Here is a 24,055-nt window from a genome sequence, read left to right on the forward strand (position 1 = left end):
ATTTGGACACACACTGATGCAAAATGGCCATGAAAAAGTTGAATAGTTTTTAATGGCCATTTTTTTTCACTGTCCTGTCAATGTAGCCTAACATTGATTTGCTGTAACCGGACGACCCTTTTTTAAGCAAAGTCTATTAGGTCTTTGTACTGTATATGGATATTAATGTAAGACAAATAAGGGTAACTATCTATATCAGGTTGTGTTGGATAGGCCCAGAGTTATGTTATTTTTGACAGTTTGACTCATCACTTGTATTTCGGGTTCAGTTGTATATGTCGGTGTCCCTGCTTTATTTTGAAAATCTTCTAAAGCTCTTTTCACACTGTAGTCATGGATCCGTTTTTACGGTAGCCATGATGGAAATGACAGATCCATTTTGTAATGGATCCTTAGGGATTGCATTGACTTGTAATGGGTCTGTCATGCCTCCCTTTTTTTTACTAGAGAGAATAGCGCTGCATGCTATGCTATTTTGGTCATCAAAATGTAAATCTGATGAAAAGAACTAGTGGAAGAAAAGAACGTAATGATAACAGAATCACAACTAAAAAAAAACTTACAAGACTAAAAAATACACAGTTTACAGCGGCTTTAGTAGAAACTTTCATAGAAAAGAAGGTAAAGTCCCTCACCTGTATGCGTTCTCTGGTGGGCCTTCAAATGTGAGCTCTTTGTGTAGACTTTCCTGCAGCCATTAAACTGGCATCTATGAACTCTTTTCTTATTTTCAGGCGAGGCTTCTCCTGCGTTGCCAGCCTGCTCACTGTCACTTAGCCCACATTTTGATGCTATGGCAGACGATTCTGTAGCCTTTCCAGAGCCAACAGAGGCTTTTTTTGCAACCAGTTTTAATGTTACGGTTCCATCCAAAGCAGACAGAGACTGTGGTGTTTTGACCAGATGCCGACTGAGTTCCGGAGAAGATGGCGGCGTTAGTGATGTCACGGCATTAAGCTGTGCCTGATTTACAGATGTATAACACTCCGTATAGGAACTGGCAGGCTGTAAGCTGACACATGTTTCTGACAGCAGTTTGTCTTGTGAAAGTAACAGGTCCATACTAGGACGCTTCTCATATGTACTGATGTCCACAGGAATTACAATGGGATCAAGCTTACGGCCGCATCCATCTGTACCTTGAGAAATGGAACTGTTCAAAAAAGAGTCTAACTCTTCCCCAAATGTCTCTGACATCTTCTTTGGTTCGGTCTGCAAATACCGTTCCAACTCCAGACATGTCTATGAAGTGACAGGAGAAAGATTTTATCAGCAAAGCATGTTTGACATAAAATGTTAACACAATATTCAAATAATTCAGCCACACAGGTGAAAAATTAAAGGGGTTATCCAGTTTCAGCAAATTTATGTTTTTTTTTAATATAATGAAAAGTTATACAATTTTCCAATATACTTTCTGTATTAGATTCTCATGGTTTTCAAGATCTCTGCTTGTTGTTATTCAGTAGGAACATTCATTGTTTACTTCCAGTGGTAAGATTCTGTCCATGATCATGTGAAGGACACACAGGTGCTGGGATCGTTAGAAGACACAGCTCTGATACACATACTGTAACGAGCCGTGCACCTGTGTGTTCATCACATGATCATGAGAAGAATATAATCCACAGGAAGTAAACAGTGAATGTTCCAACTGAATAGCAACAAGCAGAGATGTTTAAAACTGTAAGGAATTAATACAGAAAGAATATTGGAAAATTCTATAACTGTTCATTATATAAAAATGAACATCCATTTGCTAAAAAATGGACAACCCCTTTAAGGATAATGTTTGTGTGACTTACCGCTAGCCAAGCCACGATATCTATGGGTCTAAATTAAGATGTAGAAGATTTAGGCTTTGTTCACATCTGCGTCAGGACTCTGTTCATGGGTTCCGTTGGACCTATCCGTCAGGGGAACCAATGAACAGAATCCAAACTGAAACAAACGGAAACCTTAGGTTTCCGTTTGCATCACCATTGATTGTAATGGAGATGGATCCGGTGCAAATGGTTTATACCATCAGGAATCAATACCAAAGTCGACTGCGCTATTCATTCAGTCAAAAACCACGGATCCCTTACACGACGGTGACAAACGGAAACCATTTGCATCGGATCCGCCACCATTGAAATCAATGGAGATGCAAACGGAAACCTATGGTTTCCGTTTGGATCCCGTTCATGGGTTCCCCTGACGGAAAGGTCCGATGGAACCCATGAACGGAGTCCTGACACAGATGTGAGCAAAGCCTTACCTGCAGTCCTATGTAAACACACATTTGCTATATGATACAGCTGAGCTTAATAATAAACTAATCTCTGTTACACTGACTTGTATTATCACGGGCAGTCCTCTGCCATACTCTCTACCAATTGTACATAAGACGTCTCCTGTTTTTAACTGAATCTTAGTTAAAGTTGCCATGTTACATTAAAAACAATAAAGACAACTGCAATGTTTCATTTTCCCTTCATAAAGTCAGTATGCTTCATCATTGTGCAATAGATGGTGCCAGTCAAATAGTACCGGGACATGACATTGCTCATCTTTCTCTCTATAACTGTTAACACATTTAGGCTACATTCAGACGAGCGTGTCCGATTTGCACCTGTAAATAATACAGCATTTTTCCTACATTTCTTGTCCATGTGGGTTGCATATTGGCATCAGTTTGCTTTGCATGTGGCATGCGTTTTTCACGTCCATGCAAGCACTTGATTTAAAAAAAATATATTTCTCTGCTTTTCAATGTATTTGATCTGTGAAACACGAACAGCACACGTGTTCTGTCCGTGGTTTTCACGCCCCAGTAGACTTCGATGGGCAACTCGGTGGGTGAAAACGCACCAATATGGGATGACTAGTGAGTTTCATGCAACGGACACTCGCTGTGTGAAAAACAACACATGTGAATGGCCTCATTGAATTGCATGGGTCCGTGTACTTTGAGTGATTTGAACGCACAGCACACGGACGAGTATTACGCTCGTCTGAATGAGCCCTTACTGATTAACTGAATAGTTGTTGTGAAAAGTTTCTTTACAGTGAGACCCCGAAAAGGTTTAAGAGTTGTATGAGTTTTTTAAAGGGTTTATTTTTTTTTACCCAGAAACAGCGCCACTCTTGTCCATGAGCTGTGTCTGGTATTGCAGTTCAACCCCATATACTTGAACAGCACTGACCTGTAATGCCAGACACTGGAAAACAAAAAAGCAGTTCTTTTTATGTGATCTCATATAACCACTGTACGATAAACCTACACTAAGGGCCGGTTCACATCAGCGTTCGGTTTCCGTTCAGGGGTTCCGTCTGAGGTTTCCGTCGGGTTAACCCCTCAACGGAAAGTGAAACGGAAACCTTAGCTTCCGTTTGCATCACCATTGATATCAATGGTGACGAAAACATTGCTAATGGTTTCAGTTTGTCACCATTCCGGCAGGTTTACGTTTATTCAACGGAATCAATAGCGCAGTCGACTGCGCTATTGATTCCGGAAAAAAACCTGAAACCTGCCGGAATGGTGACAAACGGAAACCATTAGCAATGTTTCCGTCACCATTGATATCAATGGTGATGCAAACGGAAGCTAAGGTTTCCGTTTCACTTTCCGTTGAGGGGTTAACCCGACGGAAACCTCTGATGGAACCCCTGAACGGAAAGCCAACGCTGATGTGAACCGGCCCTAATGAACATTGTAAGGGAATCACATAAACAACCATCCAAGGCTGAACAATGCAGGAACCAGACACCGATGGCTTTATGGCAACTGGAGTGTGCAGGTCTCATGAAAGAATACAGACTACCATAAACTACAGACTGCATTTTACTTACGGACTCAAAGGGTAACCACAAGGAATTAGAACTTCCAGCGCCATAGTACCCTACCAGCAGAACATATTTGCATAGGGAGCTATTTTATCAAATCAGACTTTGTATGGAATTGTCTATAAAACCTATATCTTACAGATTTGAGAACAATGTATAGCATTTCATATTATGAAGCAGTATCATGTAAATTAATAATGCATCACATTATTGTCACAGATCATGGACCCATCAGTGCTAGCAGTTGTGCCATGTTATCTGGTGCCAGTTATGCAATTACAAAGAGTTCAGAAGGACCATCAAATGGATCCTCCATGTGAACATCTGATCATGAAACGGAGAACATGTGCTGTTGGCTTTTTTATCATACGGTATAAAGTAAGGGATGCGTAAAACGCGTTTTGCACCACTCGTTCTAGGTTTATGAGATCTGCTACTTTTTTAAGCAGAAGGTCATTTTGTCCTGGATAACATTGCAAGTACACTGGTAAATAAGTTTCATAAGATTTAGAATTCCGCTGTCATTCTCTCTTTAGCACCAAGATGTAAAGGGCTTACAGCATCTGTTTGCTAGTGCACAATAAACGATGATAAAAAAAACAAAAAAACGCTGCAAAGCATTCCAGGAATATCTGAAAGGCTGCGATAACATTCATTCGACTCCCATTTCTTTTTACTAGCCTGTAACAACTTCTCGGTGGAATTCAGGAAACGGCACCATGAATACCAATTTATCTAAAACACTTTCTAAATATGCCATATAAAAAAAAAAAAAGCTACTTTACGTTACTTTCATTGACAAACGGAGCAGGATTAGGGGTTATACCGTGAGAAATTAACATGTTATTAACTTTAGGTAATGGTTAGCAGACGGACAATAACAGCTTTTATAAAACATAATGGATGCCTAGAGACAATGAGGAACATAATGTAGATATATTTCTTCTGAGTTTAAGCGCTTTGGAAAAAAAGCTATTTGCTGGTTATTAAAATGGTAGCCCAGGGCCAGCTAATATGATGGAGATTTAGAAGCTGACATAGCGAGAGAGCTGAAATTTTAATGAATTGCTATGAGAAACCTACTCCATAATATTTCATGTAACTGAAATTCAGGCTGAAAAAAGGTGTCAGGATAGATTATTTTGACACACATACCATTACAAAAAGCACAGCAAATAGAAAAAAAAAAAAGCCGCCTCACAATAGCAAATCCAGTCATAAAGCACAGTCTGCCATTAACTTTCTTCAAAGCTATTTTATTGATGTCTGAACCCTGCATTATTACCAATAGTACTTATTTTAGGAGAAATAGCTTCAGCTGCTCAAATGGATTATCTACAGCTATTGTAGTAAAGATAGTGTAACACAAATATTGGCCATTTTCTTCAGAGGCGAGGAGGGAAGATTATGAAACTATACCCCTCAACATATTGCGTAATGTTTTGTATTGATTAGAATACAAGTCACCTTTCTATTTCAAAGTCGATGTGCACCTTTAAATATCTTCGGACATGAGAGAAGCGGAGCGGTAGTTACAGGCCCATTGAAATATAGGGGAATATAATGCCCCGTCAGCTTCTCAGTGACATATCGTAAGATGTTTATATACATACTCATTAAAAATGACCTCTCACCTCTCCTCACATGTCGGATTTAGTAAATAATGGTATTACCCATTAAATAATTCTAGAGCATCTTTTCTTAGGACTCAACATTGTGCCATTCCTCTGTTATTCCTCCTAGAAATGAGTGGATAAATTGACAACTGGGTGTTACCAGTTGGGGGGTGTTGCTACATAGAATGACAATGTCCAATCAGTGCTGACAGACTAAGACTGTGTAGGGACACGCCCATTTTGACAAGGGGAATGGCCCAGTTGTCAATTTATTCAAACATTTCTAGGAGGAATAACAGAGGAATGGCACAATGCAGAGTTGTAGGAAAAGATGCTCTAGAATTGTTATTTCAGGTTGAGCACAATTATTTACTAGATGAAATAATACAGACGGAAGCCACAGGAGATACCTATTTCACTCAACATTATTGGTTCTTTAATTCTAAGGTCCAGAAATATTTATTTTTGTAAATTCGTTTAATGTCTGAGATTTTTGATGTAATGAAGTCCAAGATACTGCCCCTCAACACCTACACTGGTTCTCATACAGGAGCCAGCAATTTTAGGAGTGAAATATATTACGAATAGCCAGCTTTATCATTGGACACGTCTGTTGTAACATGTGTTCACTAGCTTGAGAAAGGCTCCTCTATGGTAGAGCTGAAACGTTGCTGTTTTGACTGATGGAATAAAGCACATTTTTCTATTGTTGCTACATCTCTGGAGTGCTGCCTGATTCTTGGAATATATAGATAGATAGTGACACACATATATATATATACACACAGTTGAGTCACATTATTATGACCACCAGCTAATATCCAGAGCAACCCCCGTGTGCAGCACGGACAGCAGTTAGGCGGCCTGGGCGTGACTCAATAAGGTGCTGGTAGGTTATCTCAGATATCTGGGCCATGCGGACTGCAGTGCATCCCACATTTGCTGGAGGGTGCGTGGGGGAAGATCCATTGAGCGAACAAGACGATCGAGGTGGTCCAACAGGTGCTCAACTGGGTTAAAGTCTGGCGAATTAGGGGGCCAGGAGAGCACTTGGAAGTCTTGGTTGTGCTCTTCCAACCACTGTCAGACATTTGTAGCCGTGTGACATGTCTCAATGTCTTGCTGAAAGATTCCATCTGCCCCAGGGAAGACAAACAGCATGTATGGGTGGACGTGATCTGCAACAATGTATTCATACCCAAATCGGTTCAGAGTGCCTTCCACATTAATGAGTGGGCCCAAAGAATGGCATGAAAAAATTCCCCAGACCATAACGCTGCCGCCACCAGCTTGTGTTCTATAAGGAATGTTTGCAGGGTGTTTGTTCTAGAATGACACGCCAACTCCATCCATTAGATGAAGCAGAAAATGTGACTCATCGGAGAAGGCAACCCTTTGCTAATCATCGGTGGTCCAATTCCGATACTGCCATGCAAATTGAAGCCTTTTTTTCCAATGCACCTTTGTTAGCATAGGAGCAGTAACCATCCGTCTGCTTCAGAGCCCCCTGGTAGCCCCCCTGGTTGATTTTCACGGTGAGCTGCTCCACTGTAGCGAGTCGTTCGTCCCTCTCGCACCTTCGTAGCCGACGTTCACCTCTCACATCAATGGCACATGGTGCTCCGCAGTTTCCACGTTGGTTATTCCCAATGGTGCCATTTGTCCACTCACGATACACTTTCACCACAGCAGCACGCAAACAGTTCACAAACTGCGCTGTTTGAGAAATACTGCCACCCTTGGCCTGAAAGCCAATGATCATCCCTTTTTTACAACTCTGATAAATCGTCCCTTTTACCCATGGCAACAATGAGTGATAGACAGCCTATCGCACACCTTATATACCCACTAAGCCAGCCCACGACATATCACTTCCTTCATAGACTACGCCCTGCCAACGTCAAAAGTAGGAGGTGGTCATAATACTCCCTCGACTGTGTATATATATATATATATATACATTGTGGTGTATTTTCAAAGAAACGGGGGAGGGGGTCGACAAGGAACTTGCTTTCCCCAGCTACAGTTTTTAACTTTAAATAAGATATCTCCATGTATTTTTGCTGCGTAATGTGCGGGATGACAAGTTGAAGCTGAATGTAAATGACATATTTCGGAGCCTTAGTTTAGCACCAACGCTCCCTCTGGCACTATGGTATATATGTTGTCCCTTAAATGAACTTTTAAGCTGGTCAGTGCCCTAGCGAAGTGAAGCAAGGAAAATAATCATAAAACAGCAGATCACACAAGTGTCCTATTGCACTGTATATAAATATGGCATGCTGGCTTCCTTAATTCTTCTTTTTCTCTCTAATCCATTATGAATGGCTACTATTATGTTCATGGTGAACGTTTGCAGCAGATCAACAGTAACCTAAGTGCAATTAGATTCTGAATTGATGCTACTTGAGGAGAACAGCAGGCTGTTAAGCTCCTGTGTTTAATGGCGTTTCCTGTAAGTGCTATTCATGTGATGATGCCGATTGCCTATGAATATCACCAACAATTAATAAAATAATAATGCCGGATCCTGTCAATCAGGTCAGTGGTGACATTCAAAGCAAATACACACCGTCAATTATGACCTACGCATTGAAAAGTCCCACAAGCTGCAGATGGGCGAGATTCAAGAAACAAGGCATTTCCCAAAAGATATGGCCTGATATATAGAGAAATAGAGTTACAGATTACTGGAAGAAGCACTCAGGAGACATTACAATATAAAGTGCTTGTAATATAAAGCTATAAAATGCAGGTAGTGGTCAAACTCTGTAAATCGCGTAGTAAATGAGACATCAACACAGAACTATATTTAAAGCCATGTGCCCTGTAAGTGACTACAACATCAATTAGTAAGTGCGCACCCCATTTACTTATGCCCATTTATGCATCATTCCTTACTCCATTAATTTTACTACAGAACAGATCTCTGCTTGAAGTCATTGAATGGGTACTGTCAGAGTCCTTTCTGTCCAGGTCATGTGATGAGCAAACAGTTGCTTTGATCTGGTAACTGTACCTGTAATCAGCTATGTACCCGGGCGTCCAAGACAGATTTAATTCTCTTGAATTAAAAAAAATGAAGCTTTCCATTCAATGACTACATGCAGAGATCTTAAACATTTCAAATAACGGTTACACAAAGCATATTATAAAACTACAAGAATATCCCCTTGGGTATGCATTATTAATGAAAACAACATCTGCATTGCATCTGACCTAATCACGGGGAATGAACTCTGTCCTCCTCCTTCTAATAGTATATATAGATATATATATTCCACTTCTGAATTTTATGCTATCATCTAAAATATCTATGAGAGATATCAAAGAAGGTTTTTCACCGCAGATGGCTGCATGGTGACATATAAATGACAATGTGCATATGTACAGTATCTTCTATAAGAGAGGTCATAAAGGGCCAGATGTCTCACTGACACCATTGATCAATGAGACATCTGTTGGTCTTCAGCTCTGAGGAAAGGAAAAGATTGGTCATCATCCATTGTCAGAAATTCTTTGCTTATGGTATTAAGTAATTCCGATTATTGGCACTCAGTATGTCGACTGGCTGTTTCGCAATCATGAGATAATGAATGCAACAATGAAGGAAGAATATTTTGTAGAATCAAGAAGCAATATATTCTAGTCTATTTTTAACAATGCACATAGTATTATGTTGAGACCTAATGTACGGGAAGACACAGGCTCCTATTAAGAAGTCCATCTCCCTAAGTCCCTTCCAGACTGGTCTGGCGCTCCAGCAACCTGTAATTATCTTCAGCTTTCCTAGACTCTTCCCACTGTCTTTGCACCTGTGCCAGTTTAAAAAGGCAGCTGGTAAAGCGTCCAGCAGTACTGCTGTCTGTACAGTGCCTGTTATGATACCCGTTGGTGGCAGCAGGGTGCACATATTAGACAGTATGAATACTTAACAATATGTCCTAAAAAGAACCCGGTCTTAGATATAGACCGACTGCAGAGCATAAGAAACAATATATTTAAAATACAGATAGATAGATTAGATAGATAGATAGATAGATAGATAGATAGATAGATAGATAGATAGATAGATAGATAGATAGATAGATAATAGAGATATAGATAGATAGATAGATAGATAGATAGATAGATAGATAGATAGATAGATAGATAGATAGATAGATAAACAGGTCAGTCAGTGTGATTAGTGTAACGTTGTAATGAGTCTTTATTTAAAAATTGTTTTACTTTTGGAGATACAGCTGTTCTGTATTCTCTATACAGAGCAGCTGTATCGCTCGTTTTACACTGAATCCGTCAGTCCTGCGGTCCTGACAGGTTCAATGTTGGCGGTTCCTCACCTGTAATCGATCACATCTAAGTTCATAATTTCGATGTGATAGATCACAGGTGGATCCTGCGTGTCAGAGACAAGAGGGACCCACCGACACTGAGCCCGTCAGGGACTGACGAATTCAGTGTAAAACGAGCGATACAGCTGCTCTGCATAGAGAATACAGAACAGCTGTATCTCCAAAAGTATTTTTTTTTAAATAAACACTCATTACAAAGTTACACACTAACACACTAAACACACTGACTAATCTATTTATTAAAAAAAAAAAAAAGGTGTTCATGGCTTAGGGTTTCAGCAAATTAATGTTGTTGTATAATTAAAAGTTATACAATTTTCCAATATACATTCTGTATTAATTCCTTGCGGTTTTCAAGATCTCTGCTTGTTGTCATTCAGTAGGAAAATTCATAGTTTACTTACAGTGGATAAAATTCAATACGCGGTCATGTGATGGACACACAGGTGAAGGTTCGTTACAGTATGTGTATCAGAGCTGTGTCTTCTAACGATCCATGCACCTGTGTGTCCATCACATAACCATGGACAGAATTTCATCCACTGGAAGTAAACAATAAATGTTCCTACTGAATGACAACAAGCAGAGATCTTGAAAACCGTGAGAAATTAATACATAAGTATATTGGAAAATTGTATAACTTAAAAATAAAATTAATAATGGAATTACGTAAATGGCAATATGGGTAACTCAAATTCCAAGTTGTTAGAAGATCCTAAAGGAAAGCCAATAGTATAGAGTCCATCCATGGATTGTAAACTACTGAAAACAGCAGCCAATAATCTGACTAAATAGGAGAATTTGGGATTTCATAAATTACTATTTATTGCGATATTATTGCAGCTTTATCTGCTAGAGGTTCAATTTCTAGAATAACATAAAAAAAATAATTGTTACTTATGTTACTTTTTTTTTTTTTTTTTTTTTCAGAAAAAGCACAAGGCAGAACAGTCAAAAAGAAGAATGTGGACTTCCACAAACTGTAATGTCTAATGGAAACCTTTTAGGCAAATAAACGAATAAAAAAACCTAGGCTATGATTAATGTATATTTGGCATGAAAAAAACGTATCAAGCCTATCTCAGCGTATACCAGCAAAGTCTACTATCACTGTAAGATTATACTGAGAGTAACTAGATGAGAGGACATAAAAGGAGAAGCGTATGCAAATGTTGATTATACTCCGATTGTATCATGAACACAATTAATTTCCCGTTTAGGATAAAAATTGGCTCCTGGTTGATGTCAGAAATAGACCCTTTGAAAGGATACATCAACAGAGCATGATTCTTGGAGCCTGTTCAAGGTTGTCATATCTGTGGCATGACTATGGAGAAAGGTTTAATGTCCCTGTAGGATTTTCTTTCTACCGTTACATGTGATTCTAGTCTTGCTTTAAAAAAAAAAAAAAAAAAAACTTATTTGGTCTTCAGGGCATTTCCATAAAATAATCTTATAATACATACTGCAGTAAAGTTTCAGATCCACTGGAAGAAACGATCAACGATAGTGTGGAATACAGAGATTATGGGCACAAGCGGCATATTATGGAATTTTGTTTAACTGCGCCAATTGCCAGCTGAATGAGCAGCTCAATATATTAAAAGTTTCTATTTGTTTACTGCAGCCCCAATGCCTTTAAAATGTTGCCATGTCCCGGTTCTACATACGAAGGAATATACATCAATAGTCTAAACAAGAGAAATCAGGTCAACTCTATAGATCTAATGCATTTGGATCATTTTAAGGGGTCCAGGCTTGGCTAATCTGCTTGCATGGACACGGTCAGGTTCTCTTGGGACACTCTTCCCTCATTAATTATAATCAGCTAACCCTGCCTACATCTCGGAAATGCACTACCAAGGTAACGCGTCTAACACATCGAGCTAGCGCCAGTCTACAGAGACTTATTTCTAAGCCTTCTGTACCACTTCTGTTTATTTGTTCACCACTGATAGAACTGGAATCCCATGAAAATTGTAAGGATGTTTAATTCTTCCTGTTAAAAAAGAAAGCAGTCGGCTAAAGTGTTTCACCACGGTTTTGGGACACCATAGCAATCTCCATACACAGTGAATGCTAATTTATGTAAAGCAGAGGTTTCTTACTATATGTTACAATGCTACACTTAGACTTTCTGCTCAGCTTCATATCACAGAAAATGAGCTGTTTAATACAAGCTTTATTTACTGAACATTCGTCATCTCGCTTAAAGAGGCTCTGTCACCAGATTTTGCAACCCCTATCTACTATTGCAGCAGATAGGCGCTGCAATGTAGATTACAGTAACGTTTTTATTTTTAAAAAACGAGCATTTTTGGCCAAGTTATGACCATTTTTGTAGTTATGCAAATGAGGCTTGCAAAAGTCCAAGTGGGTGTGTTTAAAAGTAAAAGTCCAACTGGGCGTGTATTATGTGCGTACATCGGGGCGTTTTTAATACTTTTACTAGCTGGGCACTCTGATGAGAAGTATCATCCACTTCTCTTCAGAACGCCCAGCTTCTGGCAGTGCAGACACAGCCGTGTTCTCGAGAGATCACGCTGTGACGTCACTCACAGGTCCTGCATCGTGTCAGACGAGCGAGGACACCGGCACCAGAGGCTACAGTTGATTCTGCAGCAGCATCGGCGTTTGCAGGTAAGTCGATGTAGCTACTTACCTGCAAACGCTGATGCTGCTGCAGAATCATCTGTAGCCTCTGGTGTCGATGTGTCCTCGCTCGTCTGACACGATGCAGGACCTGTGAGTGACGTCACAGCGTGATCTCTCGAGATCACGGCTGTGTCTGCACTGCCAGAAGCTGGGCGTTCTGAAGAGAAGTGGATGATACTTCTCATCAGAGCGCCCAGCTAGAAAAAGTAGTAAACACGCCCCGATGTACGCACCTAATACACGCCCACTTGGACTTTTACTTTTAAACACACCCACTTGGACTTTTGCAAGCCTCATTTGCATAACTACAAAAATGGTCATAACTTGGCCAAAAATGCTCGTTTTTAAAAAATAAAAACGTTACTGTAATCTACATTGCAGCGCCGATCTGCTGCAATAGCAGATAGGGGTTGCAAAATCTGGTGACAGAGCCTCTTTAATACTATCCTTAAAGGGTTTGTCCGGTTTCAGCAAATGAATGGTATTTTTTGTATAATTAAAAGTTATAACATTTTCAAATATACTTTCTGTATTAATTCTTCACAGATTTTAAGATTTCTGCTTGTAGTTATTTAGTAGGGACATTTATTGTTTACTTCCAGTGGATAAAATTCTGTCCATGGTCATGTGATGGAGTGATGGACACACAGGTGCTGGGATCGTTAGAAGACAGAACTCTGATACACATACTGTAACGAGCAGTGCACCTGTGTGTCCATCACATGACCATGAAAGGAACTTTTCCACTGCAAGTAAACAATCAATGTCCCTACTGAATTTCAACAAGCAGAGATTTTGAAAACTGTCAGGAATTAATACAGAAAGTCTATCAAAATTGGATGACTTTTAGTTATACAAAAAAATAACAACATTAATTTGCTGAAACCCGACCCACCCCTTTAATTGTCTTTATTACTGCGAAACCTTACCTGTTGACAACCAGCATGATTTATTAATTATCATGAAATTACGTTTTTTGTTTTTGTTTAAACCATGCTCTTTGCTGGTAGCAATACTTGGCATGGAGAAGACTGACAAATCACGTCAATTGTGTAGTGTATGGTCTCTAGCCAAAAGATAAGGATTTGTTTTCTCAGGACCAAAACTGGTGGTTGCATCATGGTAAAACATTCTTTAATATATAATGATACTCTCCCATGACAGATCTTCTTTAGGCAGAAAGTGTATGAATGATATCCGAAAGGATTGAGTGTGGTAGTTAATTGGGCGTATAGGGCGGAATTTACCAACTGGTAAAGTGGCATAAAAAAACTAATTGTGGAATATGCCATATTAGCGCTAAAATTTTTGACGTTTTCAGGCTCGTACCACTATTCAAAAGTGGTGCAAAAGTGGACTGCAAGGGGGCAGGGACCACCAATGAACCAGCATATTTATTATTAAAGGGGTTTTCCAATCAGAGCCATTTATGACATAACCACAGGATATGTTATAAATGTCAGATAGATGTGGGTCCCCTCTCTGGGACCCGCACCTATCTCTAGAACAGAGCCCCCTAAACACCGTTCTACTGCTCAGTGTTGTGGCTGAATTGTGTGATTTCCGACTATGAATAACGAAAACAGCATAGCTCGCTGAGCTATACTGTTTCTGCAAGTCCCATAAAACCGAATGGTACAGAAACAGCGTAGCTCGCATACTATGCAGTTTCTGTAACTGCCAATCACTACTATGGGAGTTACGGAAACAGCATGGCTCAGCAAGCTACTCTGTTTCCACAATTCATGGTTGGGAATCCCACGATTCAGCCACAACACAGAGAAGTAAAACAGGGTTTAGGGTACGGGTCCCAGAGGTGGAATAACCAGAAATTAGGACTAATTATAGCGCAAATCAACATCGGCTCATTGCAGGCGTAGAACTCAATTTCTAACGTTGGGACTGGCCAAGATGCACCAAATTTATTAGGAGACATGTATCTTAATGAATTTGGGGCATTTCACTTCTACGTACTTTAGTTTAAGACTGGTGTATAAAAAACACCAGTCTTCATAAATTCCCCACAAAGTTTTCTCTTCATTGCAATGGTTGCCCAATGTCTCGAAAAAATATGGTCAATAATAATAATGCAGACGACCATTACTGATGGAAACCAACTGTATTCTGTCTGCCAAAACACTAAACTACATGCGGAAATGTAAATAAAGTAACAAGGGTTTCTATACTTAAAGGGGCTGTCTGGGCATAGGACAGGATATGTCATCAGTATATGATTGGTGGGGGTCCGACACCCAGACCCTGCACGATCAGCTGCTCTGGCTGCCTTTTAGATAGGAGCAGAGCTGCAGTACTGAAGCACGGCCGCTATACAATGGTCTGAGCCATCTGCTTCTGGCACCAACCACTGCAAAACTTCCGGTGCCAGAGGCAGCCGGAACTGCTGATCAGTGCGGGGTCCGGGTGTTGGACTCTCACTGATCATATGCTGATGACCTATACACAGGAAAGTCCATCAGTATGTAAAATCGTCCAATGCACAGACAACCCTTTTACTCCACAATGTTCCTACACTGTCAAAGCAATGAAACTGAGTAACCTTCACTTACCAGAAGAATTGAAGTCTACGGTTACCTGTAACAAACATAGTTCAATCATTTTGGATTGTGGCTCCTGATCTGTCGTCAAGAAAAAAAAGCCTGAGTTGTCGCTGTCATTCAAGCACACGTGAAATAAACCAATGTGGCATCATTAAATCCCCAATCACGCATAAGCCAAAGGTCCACTAAAAGCTAGGTGCCTGGCCTCCCTGACCTCAACAAATCCAAGTAGAATGAAAGCGAGAGCCTGCCAAGAAAATGTTACACAAGCTTTCAGCAAAATATGCTTTAAGATTTCCCCGAGCGTTGAAGCGTTCAGTTTTTCTATTGTGGATGATTTGTTCGCGTAATAAACTTTTCTTAGTGCTGTCGAAAGCCAGCGTTGGTTTCTGAAAAGGCTCTTTCATGGTATGAAAAGGTAGTGAATTGTGCCCTAGGGTCGTAACCAGAGCTGTGTAAACAGATGAAAGCGACAAATCGTATATATTACAAACATTTTGCTTAGAACAGCCATAAGTAGTGGAGCACAAACCGTTGCAGGCGAAGATAGAAAATTTAGTTACTGCAGCTTCGGAAAGGCAAACATTGCATAGAGAAATGTACTTGTGCTATCACAGATGTAAATTAAAATATTAATTTAATGTTTACAGCTTGATTGAACTGCTGCTTACCAAATTACCTTGATGAACAATGCCTTGCTATCAGGGGAAATATGCCTTACACGTAAAGCTTATTTCCAGAAAGTTCTTTATTAAACATAGTGCACTAATTCTGCAAGTGACCATCAATCCTCATAGCAGAACATGTGGAAACTGCTAATAAGTACCAGATAGTACGCAGTCGACGGCTTTATTGATTCCGTAAAAGCAACGGAACCCTTTCACAACGGTGGCAAACTGAAACCATTAGCAAAGTTTCCGTCACCATTGAGATCAATGGTGATGCAAACGGAAGCTAAGGTTTCCGTCTGGCTTTCCGTTGAGGGGTTCCCCCGATGGAAAGCTCAGACGGAACCCCTCAACGGAAAGCAACGCTGATGTGAACACAGCCTAAAGGAGATGTCCAGGATTAGAAAAACATGGCTGCTTCCTTCCAAAAACAGTGGCACACCTGTCCACAGGTTGTGTGTAGTATTGCTGCTAAGCCCCATTCACTTCAATAGAGCAGAGCTACAATACGCACACAACCTATGAACAGGTGTGGCATTGTTTCTGGAAGAATGCAGCCATGTTTTTCTAGTCCTTTAAAACCCTTTTAAGCAATGACGTTCATATTCACATAACCAGGAGAAAACAGAGCCAGGTAAATTACGAAGCCAATAGTTAAGATAATATGTTAAAAGGAACTTATTAGCAGTTTTGAGCCCTCAAAACTTCTGACAGCTCTATATTCAGGATGGAGGAGAGCATCGTAACAATACCTGAGTTGTGAGTGTCATGAGCGAGAAATCTACGTTTTAATGTCCCCAGCGCTGCGGTCACGAGTGCCACAAAGGCGGCCTCTTCACGTGCAGCGCTCTGGGTTTCTGTACGGACAGCTCCCCCCCACACTGAACACCACTATAGCCATCACTCAGAGCAGAGAGTGGCACTTGAGATCTCGGCGCCTGAACATCAAAACATAGATTTCTCAGTCATGCAACTTACATGACCGACAGCACCGATATTGTTACGCTGATCTCCCAATCTTTTGAGCGCTCAAAACTGCTGACAGATTCCCTTTAAAGAGTAAAGACAGAAGTGGTTACTATGTGCGGTCTGTCTATACTGAATTCAGCTACATGGACTTGTATAGAAAGCACCTTTTCCAATGTTTTGATGAGAGGGTTCTTAAAGGGGTGTTTAATGAAGAACACCTCTGTTCCAAATAAGGCTGGAGTAATCTGGTCATCGTGGATCTGGTTTCAGGGAGCCCCCCAAGATAAGCTCTTATTACTAGGGGAAAGTGCGACCAGCCAGGCTTGAGGTTGGTGCAGTTGAAATGTACAGTAGTATTACATGGCAGCTATTCACATGAATGGATGTATATGTAATATATAGACGAGTCGGGTCTGACAGAGTTCTCTACTCTAGTGCATATGGAAATTATAGAAGAGGTCCCCCTCTATGATGTCCATATGCTCTAATAGGACATATGGAAAAAAGTAGTCCTATTGATACAACCACTTTAGCCCTTTTGATGAGAACAGGGAAAACACACAAGAAACAACAGTAAGGGTATGTGCACACACACTAATTACGTCCGTAATTGACGGACGTATTTCGGCCGCAAGTACCGGACCGAACACAGTGCAGGGAGCCGGGCTCCTAGCATCATACTTATGTACGATGCTAGGAGTCCCTGCCTCTCCGTGGAACTACTGTCCCGTACTGAAAACATGATTACAGTACGGGACAGTTGTCCGGCAGCGAGGCAGGGACTCCTAGCGTCGTACATAACTATGATGCTAGGAGCCCGGCTCCCTGCAGTGTGTTCGGTCCGGTACTTGCGGCCGAAATACGTCCGTCAATTACGGACGTAATTAGTGTGTGTGCACATACCCTAACAGAAACCCTAAAGGGAAAATGAACCCTACCTGGCTACTCATCAGGAATTCTTCTTGGTTCATATAAGGCTTCGTTCACATCTGCGTTGGGGTCCCGTTCTGACGTTCCGTCGGAGGTTTCCGTCAGAACGGGACCCTGAGCAGACACAAACTGACACCGACGGAAACCAGAGGTTTCCGTTTCCATCACCATTGATTTCAATGGTGACGGATCCGGTGCCCATGGTTTCCGTTTGTCTCTGTTGTGAACCGGACCCGTCGTTTTTGCCAGAAGCTGTAGCGTAGTCTGGTGCACAACAGACACAAGCGGAAACCATGGGCACCGGATCCGTCACCATTGAAATCATCGGTGATGGAAATGAAAACCCCTGGTTTCCGTCTGTGTCAGTTTGTGTCTGCTCAGGGTCCCGTTCTGATGGAAACCTCCAAAGGAACGTCAGAACTGGACCCAAACGCAGATGTGAACGAAGCTTTAGAAATGTATGAGCAGTGATAAATATAACATTTTGCAGACAATCTTTCCTAGGGCCGGTTCACATCAGCGTTCGCTTTCCGTTCAGGGGCTCCATCGGAGGTTTCCGTCGGATGAACCCCTCAACGGAAAGTCAAACGGAAACCTTAGCTTCCGCTTACATCACCATTGATATGTCGACTGTGCTATTGATTCCGTCGAATAAACGGAACACTGCCGGAATGGTGACAAACGGAAACCATTAGCAATATTTCCATCACCATTGATATCAATGGTGATACAAACGGAAGCTAAGGTTTCCGTTTGACTTTCCGTTGAGGGGTTCACCCGACAGAAACCTCCGACAGAACCCCTGAACAGAAAGCGAACGCTGATGTGAACTGGCCCTAAACCACTTAAACGGCTTTTTTATTTTCCCACCAATGTTGTGTATATTATCAAAATCAAGTATGCATGTCAGTGTCACAGGTACAATGTCCTAGTTGTCACTTGTCCGAAAGGTCATATATTGATATTGGGAAAATAATTTTTTTTAAAATAGCATGATAGAAATGCCAAAAGTATTGGATGGACATTAGAATTCAAGCCCATGATCTATTTTGTTGTTGTTTTTTTGTAGCAGGAGTAGCGACATCTATTTTCTGTATTCATACATTTCACAGTGATAAATGCATATGATTTAGATACAGCAAAGACATTTTTCATGTATTTGCTTAGACTCACAATCAACAAGAATTACAGCACCGCAGGCAGTTATCAAAACAAGCCGACGCAGGAACAGTTTAGCTTTCTATGCAAATATTAACAGCTAAGAAAAATATCTTTATTATAGTTCTTATTGTTACAGCAATTTTCTCTGATCCAAATTTTACTTTCCTGGGACCCAGTGTGGCTGAAATGTTCAAGGATCTGCTGACCTGATTCCTTTGAATCATGATAACCAATTGGCCTGTATGGAGTGACATCACGGTTTTTCCGGTCAACGGTATAAATAAATAATCCCTGTAGCAGAGGTAGTTGCTGTTAACCTAGAGAATAGGGAGGGCTATGACATCACTCTGTAGACACTTAGGCCCCATGCACACGACCGTATATGTCATCCGTAATGACGGACCCATTCATTTCTATTGGCCACCGACACCTGTCAGCATTTTTACGGATGGGTGTCAGTGCTGTAAAAATTATAGTCCTATTCCTGTTCGTAATTACGGCACAGACTCTCCCATAGAAGCCTATGGGCGCTTCCGTTAATACAGACAGCTACGGATGTGCATCCATAAACCATCCATATTTACGTTAACATTGCTATGCAACATGTTGGTGACATCATTAGCAGTCTCCATATACGTATCAAATACGGATGCAATGCGATCCGTATTTGCGGATACCATTCTGTAAATACGGATAAGCTACGGATGACTATGGATCCGTATTTGTCGACAGTATTTCGGGATAGATGAAAATACGGTCGTGTGCACGGGGCCTTAGAGTGTCATACTTCAGAGATAGAAAGCCGGGGGAACCCAGATAAGATTTTTGGGGAACAAGGTAAAAAGTTAGTAGCATAGATTTAGTTTTTGTTGACCAGATTTCTATATACAGACGTGTAACTTGAAGGTTCTGGGCTCCACTGCCAAATCTATACCAGGTCTCTCTTATCTACTGTGTGCCATTTATAATACTGGTGTCTTCTTATGTGGCAGAGGGGCTATTGGACTCCCTGAAGCACTGGGGTCAGGGTGTAACTGCTACCTTGGCACCATTTTATAGCTAAGTTCCTGCCTATATATTTGTTAGGAAATCACTAACAATGGCACTAAAGTCTGTTTTCTAGTTATGTACAGTAGTATGAATTGAAAAATTTGCCGTTTTCTTCTTTACTATGCCTATAATATTCATTGTTCATGTGGAATGCTCACTCCTCGGAGCTCCCTTCCGTGAGAATGTGTCTATTGGGATACTCATTGACGATATAGTAAACTCACTGCGGATACACACGTGCATAGAGGAAGAGGATGGGCTTCCTGCTTACTCAAGATGTTGCAGAAGAAGGTTTTTTTGGGGATCATGCTCTTTACTGGTACCAATGCTGATTCAGATCTCTGGAGTCTTTTGTACTTAGCATTGGGGGAAGATGGACAAATCATGTACATTGTGTATGGTTGTCAAAATATCTGTATGTTACTCCAATTTACGCCAGATAATTGGAACCATGACAAATACATGTCAATAGGCGCTCAAGTTACAATAAATATCATTAACCTTTTTATACAGCGTCAACATCGCTGGGAACAAACCAGAAAACAGGAAGCCATAAGGAAAAAGTACCTCATTCTAGTAAAATGCTGATCATGCCGTAAACATCATTTTTAGGATATTTCAATTAAACCCCTGACAATGACCATTGAACTGCAGCGGTCTTCAGGGATAGTGTTCATTCTTATAAGAACTCTATGCATAACAACTTGAATGAGTACAATGAACAAAGAGAAATATAAAGAAAGCTGAATAGTCAGTGATCTGATCAGTGTTCTCGTAATACATTCCCAACCAATGCATTAGTGACCGGCCATAGAAAACTGTAAGTGGACACAGGAACAATGTCAGAGGAACCGCTAAGATTCAGCATAAAGGCCTGAAAGTTTAAAGGGATTCTCTAGGAATGTATAAAGTTTTTTGAAGATGTACTCAAATGAGTATTATATAATAAATTCATTGGTCTAGCTCTTATCTTGGGGACCATGACTGCACTGTATGTACTGTGCTTACAGTATGACATAATGGGGCAGATTTACTATTCAAAATGTGCCTAAATCATACTGTGTGTCATATTTACTAACAGTTTCAGGCAGTTTTTTTTTGACAGCACATCAAGGGGGCGTGGTCTAGCAGAAAGGGTGTGGCTTAAAATGTAACATTGTGCATCAAAAATGCGTTCAAATTTCAGCGCAATAGAGTGGCGTAAACTAAGGCAACCAAGAGGTGGTTTAAGGAAGAAAAAAGTGTCTAGCATGTACAGCAAGATGCACAAAATTGATCTTACAACTAACCACTTTGATAAGTTTGGCGCATTTTCTGACTGCACTTTTAAGTTTACTCTTTATAAAATTATTATAATTATAGTATTAGTAAATCTTCCCCAATATGTAAAAAAATAGGGCAGTTCCTATATACGTGGGATATAAAAAAAAAGAGACTATCAAAAGGAAGACTGAGACGAGTGTATGAGCTTTTAGATGTGAATATACAACATGGAGTAGATTTATGATAGGCTGGAGTTCACAATGAACAAAGAAAACATCAAAAAGGATGCAACAACTTTATACATTGTTGGTGTAATACCAACAGGGATGCTAATCCCTTGTTAGAAGATCTTAGACAAGTATGACAGGTTTCTTTGTACAGTGAAAATAGTCGGTGTACACTTTAATCTCAGAGAAAGTCAAATAAAATGCAGTGCTGACAAAAAACATTTGGACAAGAATCCATATGAACTTGGTGAATACAAGGCCACCTGTGCAATAAAATAGAAATGAATCTGTTCGCTTTAACCCTTGTTATATGGCCTCTGTTAGTAAACGCCTGTACTAAGAACCCTCAATCTACGATGGGGTAATCCAGACTGTACTGGCAACAGACTTTTACGATTTATTAATTAGATATTTTGATAGGATCTTAAAATGTGGCAGTCCATCAGCTAGAATACCCACTGATGTTACGAATGAATGGTACCGATTCCACTGTGCTGCCACCTATCTACTCAAATGCGAGCAGTGTCCAAGATTTCAGCAGGTGTGACCAGTTTGACCTTTATGGCATTGATTGTGAGGTCATAAAAATCTATTGACAATTATTGTCTAATATGTCTCTCTCTCATATATATATATATATATATATATATATATATATATATATATATATAGATATAGATATAGCTCATCTTCCAAAATTGTCTAACAGAAAAAATGGCCTTGCTGCCCATAGCAACCAATCTCACTGCTGCTTTAATTTTTTTAACTGCATCGGATAAAAGGCCAGTTTATCTGACAGTTTTGATAAATAAGGCCCAATGATTTTAATGCGTAACGTATTATGTGCAGACTAAAAGCCAAGCAGAACTCACGTACAATCATGTGAAAAAGTAAGAGCTTCCCTTTTAAAAGTTTTTTTTTTACTTGTTAGCATATGTGAACATTTCAATATTTCTTCTTAATTCAAACAGTATAGAAAGATAAAATTGATATTATTGAACAAAAACAAGTTGACAACCTCAAATACGCGTTTCTTAGATCTGTCTACCAGCCTCTGACACCCACACAATGAGAGACACGGAGGAAGTGAGGGATGTACAAATAAGTCTCTGTTCATATCCCCATTGTTGCTTCCGTTTATAACAGAAGCCACAAGACTGTGACGGATCTGTCGCACAGCAGTGGAACTGCCAGACTCCACTGACTTATAAGGAGGAGCGTCGGGTTCCGCCAAGGTGTTCGTAGTTTTGACAGAAAAAAAGCGCTACAAGCAGCGCTGTTATTTCTGTCAACTGTAATGGAATCTGCGAAGGATCGGTGACACAGATGTGAACGCAGCCTAACAGAATTTGTGCGACATTTCTGAGGCAAGGGCGCAAAGCAGTGTATTATAAGTAATAGGTTTATCTCTGTTTATCTTGGGCAAGTACACTTACATAACAAAAAGAAGTATAGCAAGGTAAACTGGGTGGTTGTTGTTGTTGTTGTTGTTGTGTTGTAGCCTCTTTCCTGTGTTATTAACATATTTATTCAATAACACATTTTATATATATATATATATATATATATATATATATATATATATACACATACACACACACATACATACATACTGTACATACATACATGATCTTATCAACATTTTCCATATGAAGAAAGAACTATACTATTTCACATGTCATGCCCTTCCAGTATCCACCACTCCCTATGTAACAGTTGGAGGCCTGTGATGTCATTGTGTCATCATGGGTTTCCATAATAAGGAAGGTTCCTGCATTAAGGTTCAAAGCGCGGTGTTAGAGAGTTTATAATTTTCGCTCTCTGTCACCAAAGGAAAGTCAGGCGGACACAGCTTGATTTTTCATTAAATTCCAGACTGTAGAAGTACACCCTAGCAGCACGGGGCTTAGGCAGCTAGGATGTATATCTATAGATTGGCGGCGGGAAGGCGATAACCTGACTATATCCATTTTATTTGTATCTATAAACAACATTCGGCACTATCTGTTTTTTTGTTAAACATATAGCCCGTCTGCAATGATGAGATACTCATGAGCGGAAAAAGTTTTGCGATACAGCTCTACATGAACCGCTTTACAAACTTACACTGGACTAAACTTACACTGGACCTGCTACCCTTCCCTCATGGGACAATCCCCGGTGATCTCCAACAGAGTTTCTGCTGCGTGAGAATATTTTGTAAGATATAACTTTTAACAATTTATGTCCCTATCGCCACAGATATTTCCTCACATTGGGTCCGTGCACCACACATGGCAGATTTGTTGCAGAAATTTCTGCCACTGTTCCATTCCATCTAAGTGGGGCCTGTAGAAATTCACGTGCTTGCTGCAGAAACAATGATGACTGGAACCAAATTTCAGTTGCCGAAATTTCTGCAACAGAGTCTGCCAATATAAAATATACCCTAAAAGATAATTGTAAAGGATCTGCCAGACACAACTTCTGTGTCGACGCCCATAGGTAATCAGTCTGCACCTGCTTCTATGTCTGTGAGACTGACTCCATCTTCCACCACCCAGGATGGCAGGCTTAGGAGTGGGAGAGCCTATCACAGCCTGGCCAGACGGAGCTAGCTCCCGCCCTCTGTCTATTTATACCTGCCTTTCCTGTTCCTCCTTTGCTTGTGATTCTTCTCTGTTTGTTTCCTGGCCCTGCTGCAGCTTCTTGAACTACTGATCCTCTGCTTGTGATTGACCTTGGATTTTCTGACCACTCTTCTGCTCTGCGTTTTTGTACCTCGCTCATCTC

General features: G+C 40.4%; 1 protein-coding gene across 1 annotated transcript in view; it reads right to left on the bottom strand.

Annotated features, from left to right (window-relative positions):
• Positions 1 to 24,055, bottom strand: part of KLF7 (KLF transcription factor 7) — a 137,279-nt gene that overhangs the window by 49,239 nt on the left and 63,985 nt on the right. The window contains exon 2 of the mRNA XM_075829877.1: positions 636 to 1,242. Coding sequence (XP_075685992.1) covers positions 636 to 1,242 — 607 coding nt within the window. The remainder of the gene's footprint in view (positions 1 to 635; positions 1,243 to 24,055) is intronic.

This window comes from Rhinoderma darwinii, chromosome 6 (assembly GCF_050947455.1).
Source record: "Rhinoderma darwinii isolate aRhiDar2 chromosome 6, aRhiDar2.hap1, whole genome shotgun sequence".
Taxonomy (NCBI): Eukaryota; Metazoa; Chordata; class Amphibia; order Anura; family Rhinodermatidae; genus Rhinoderma; species Rhinoderma darwinii.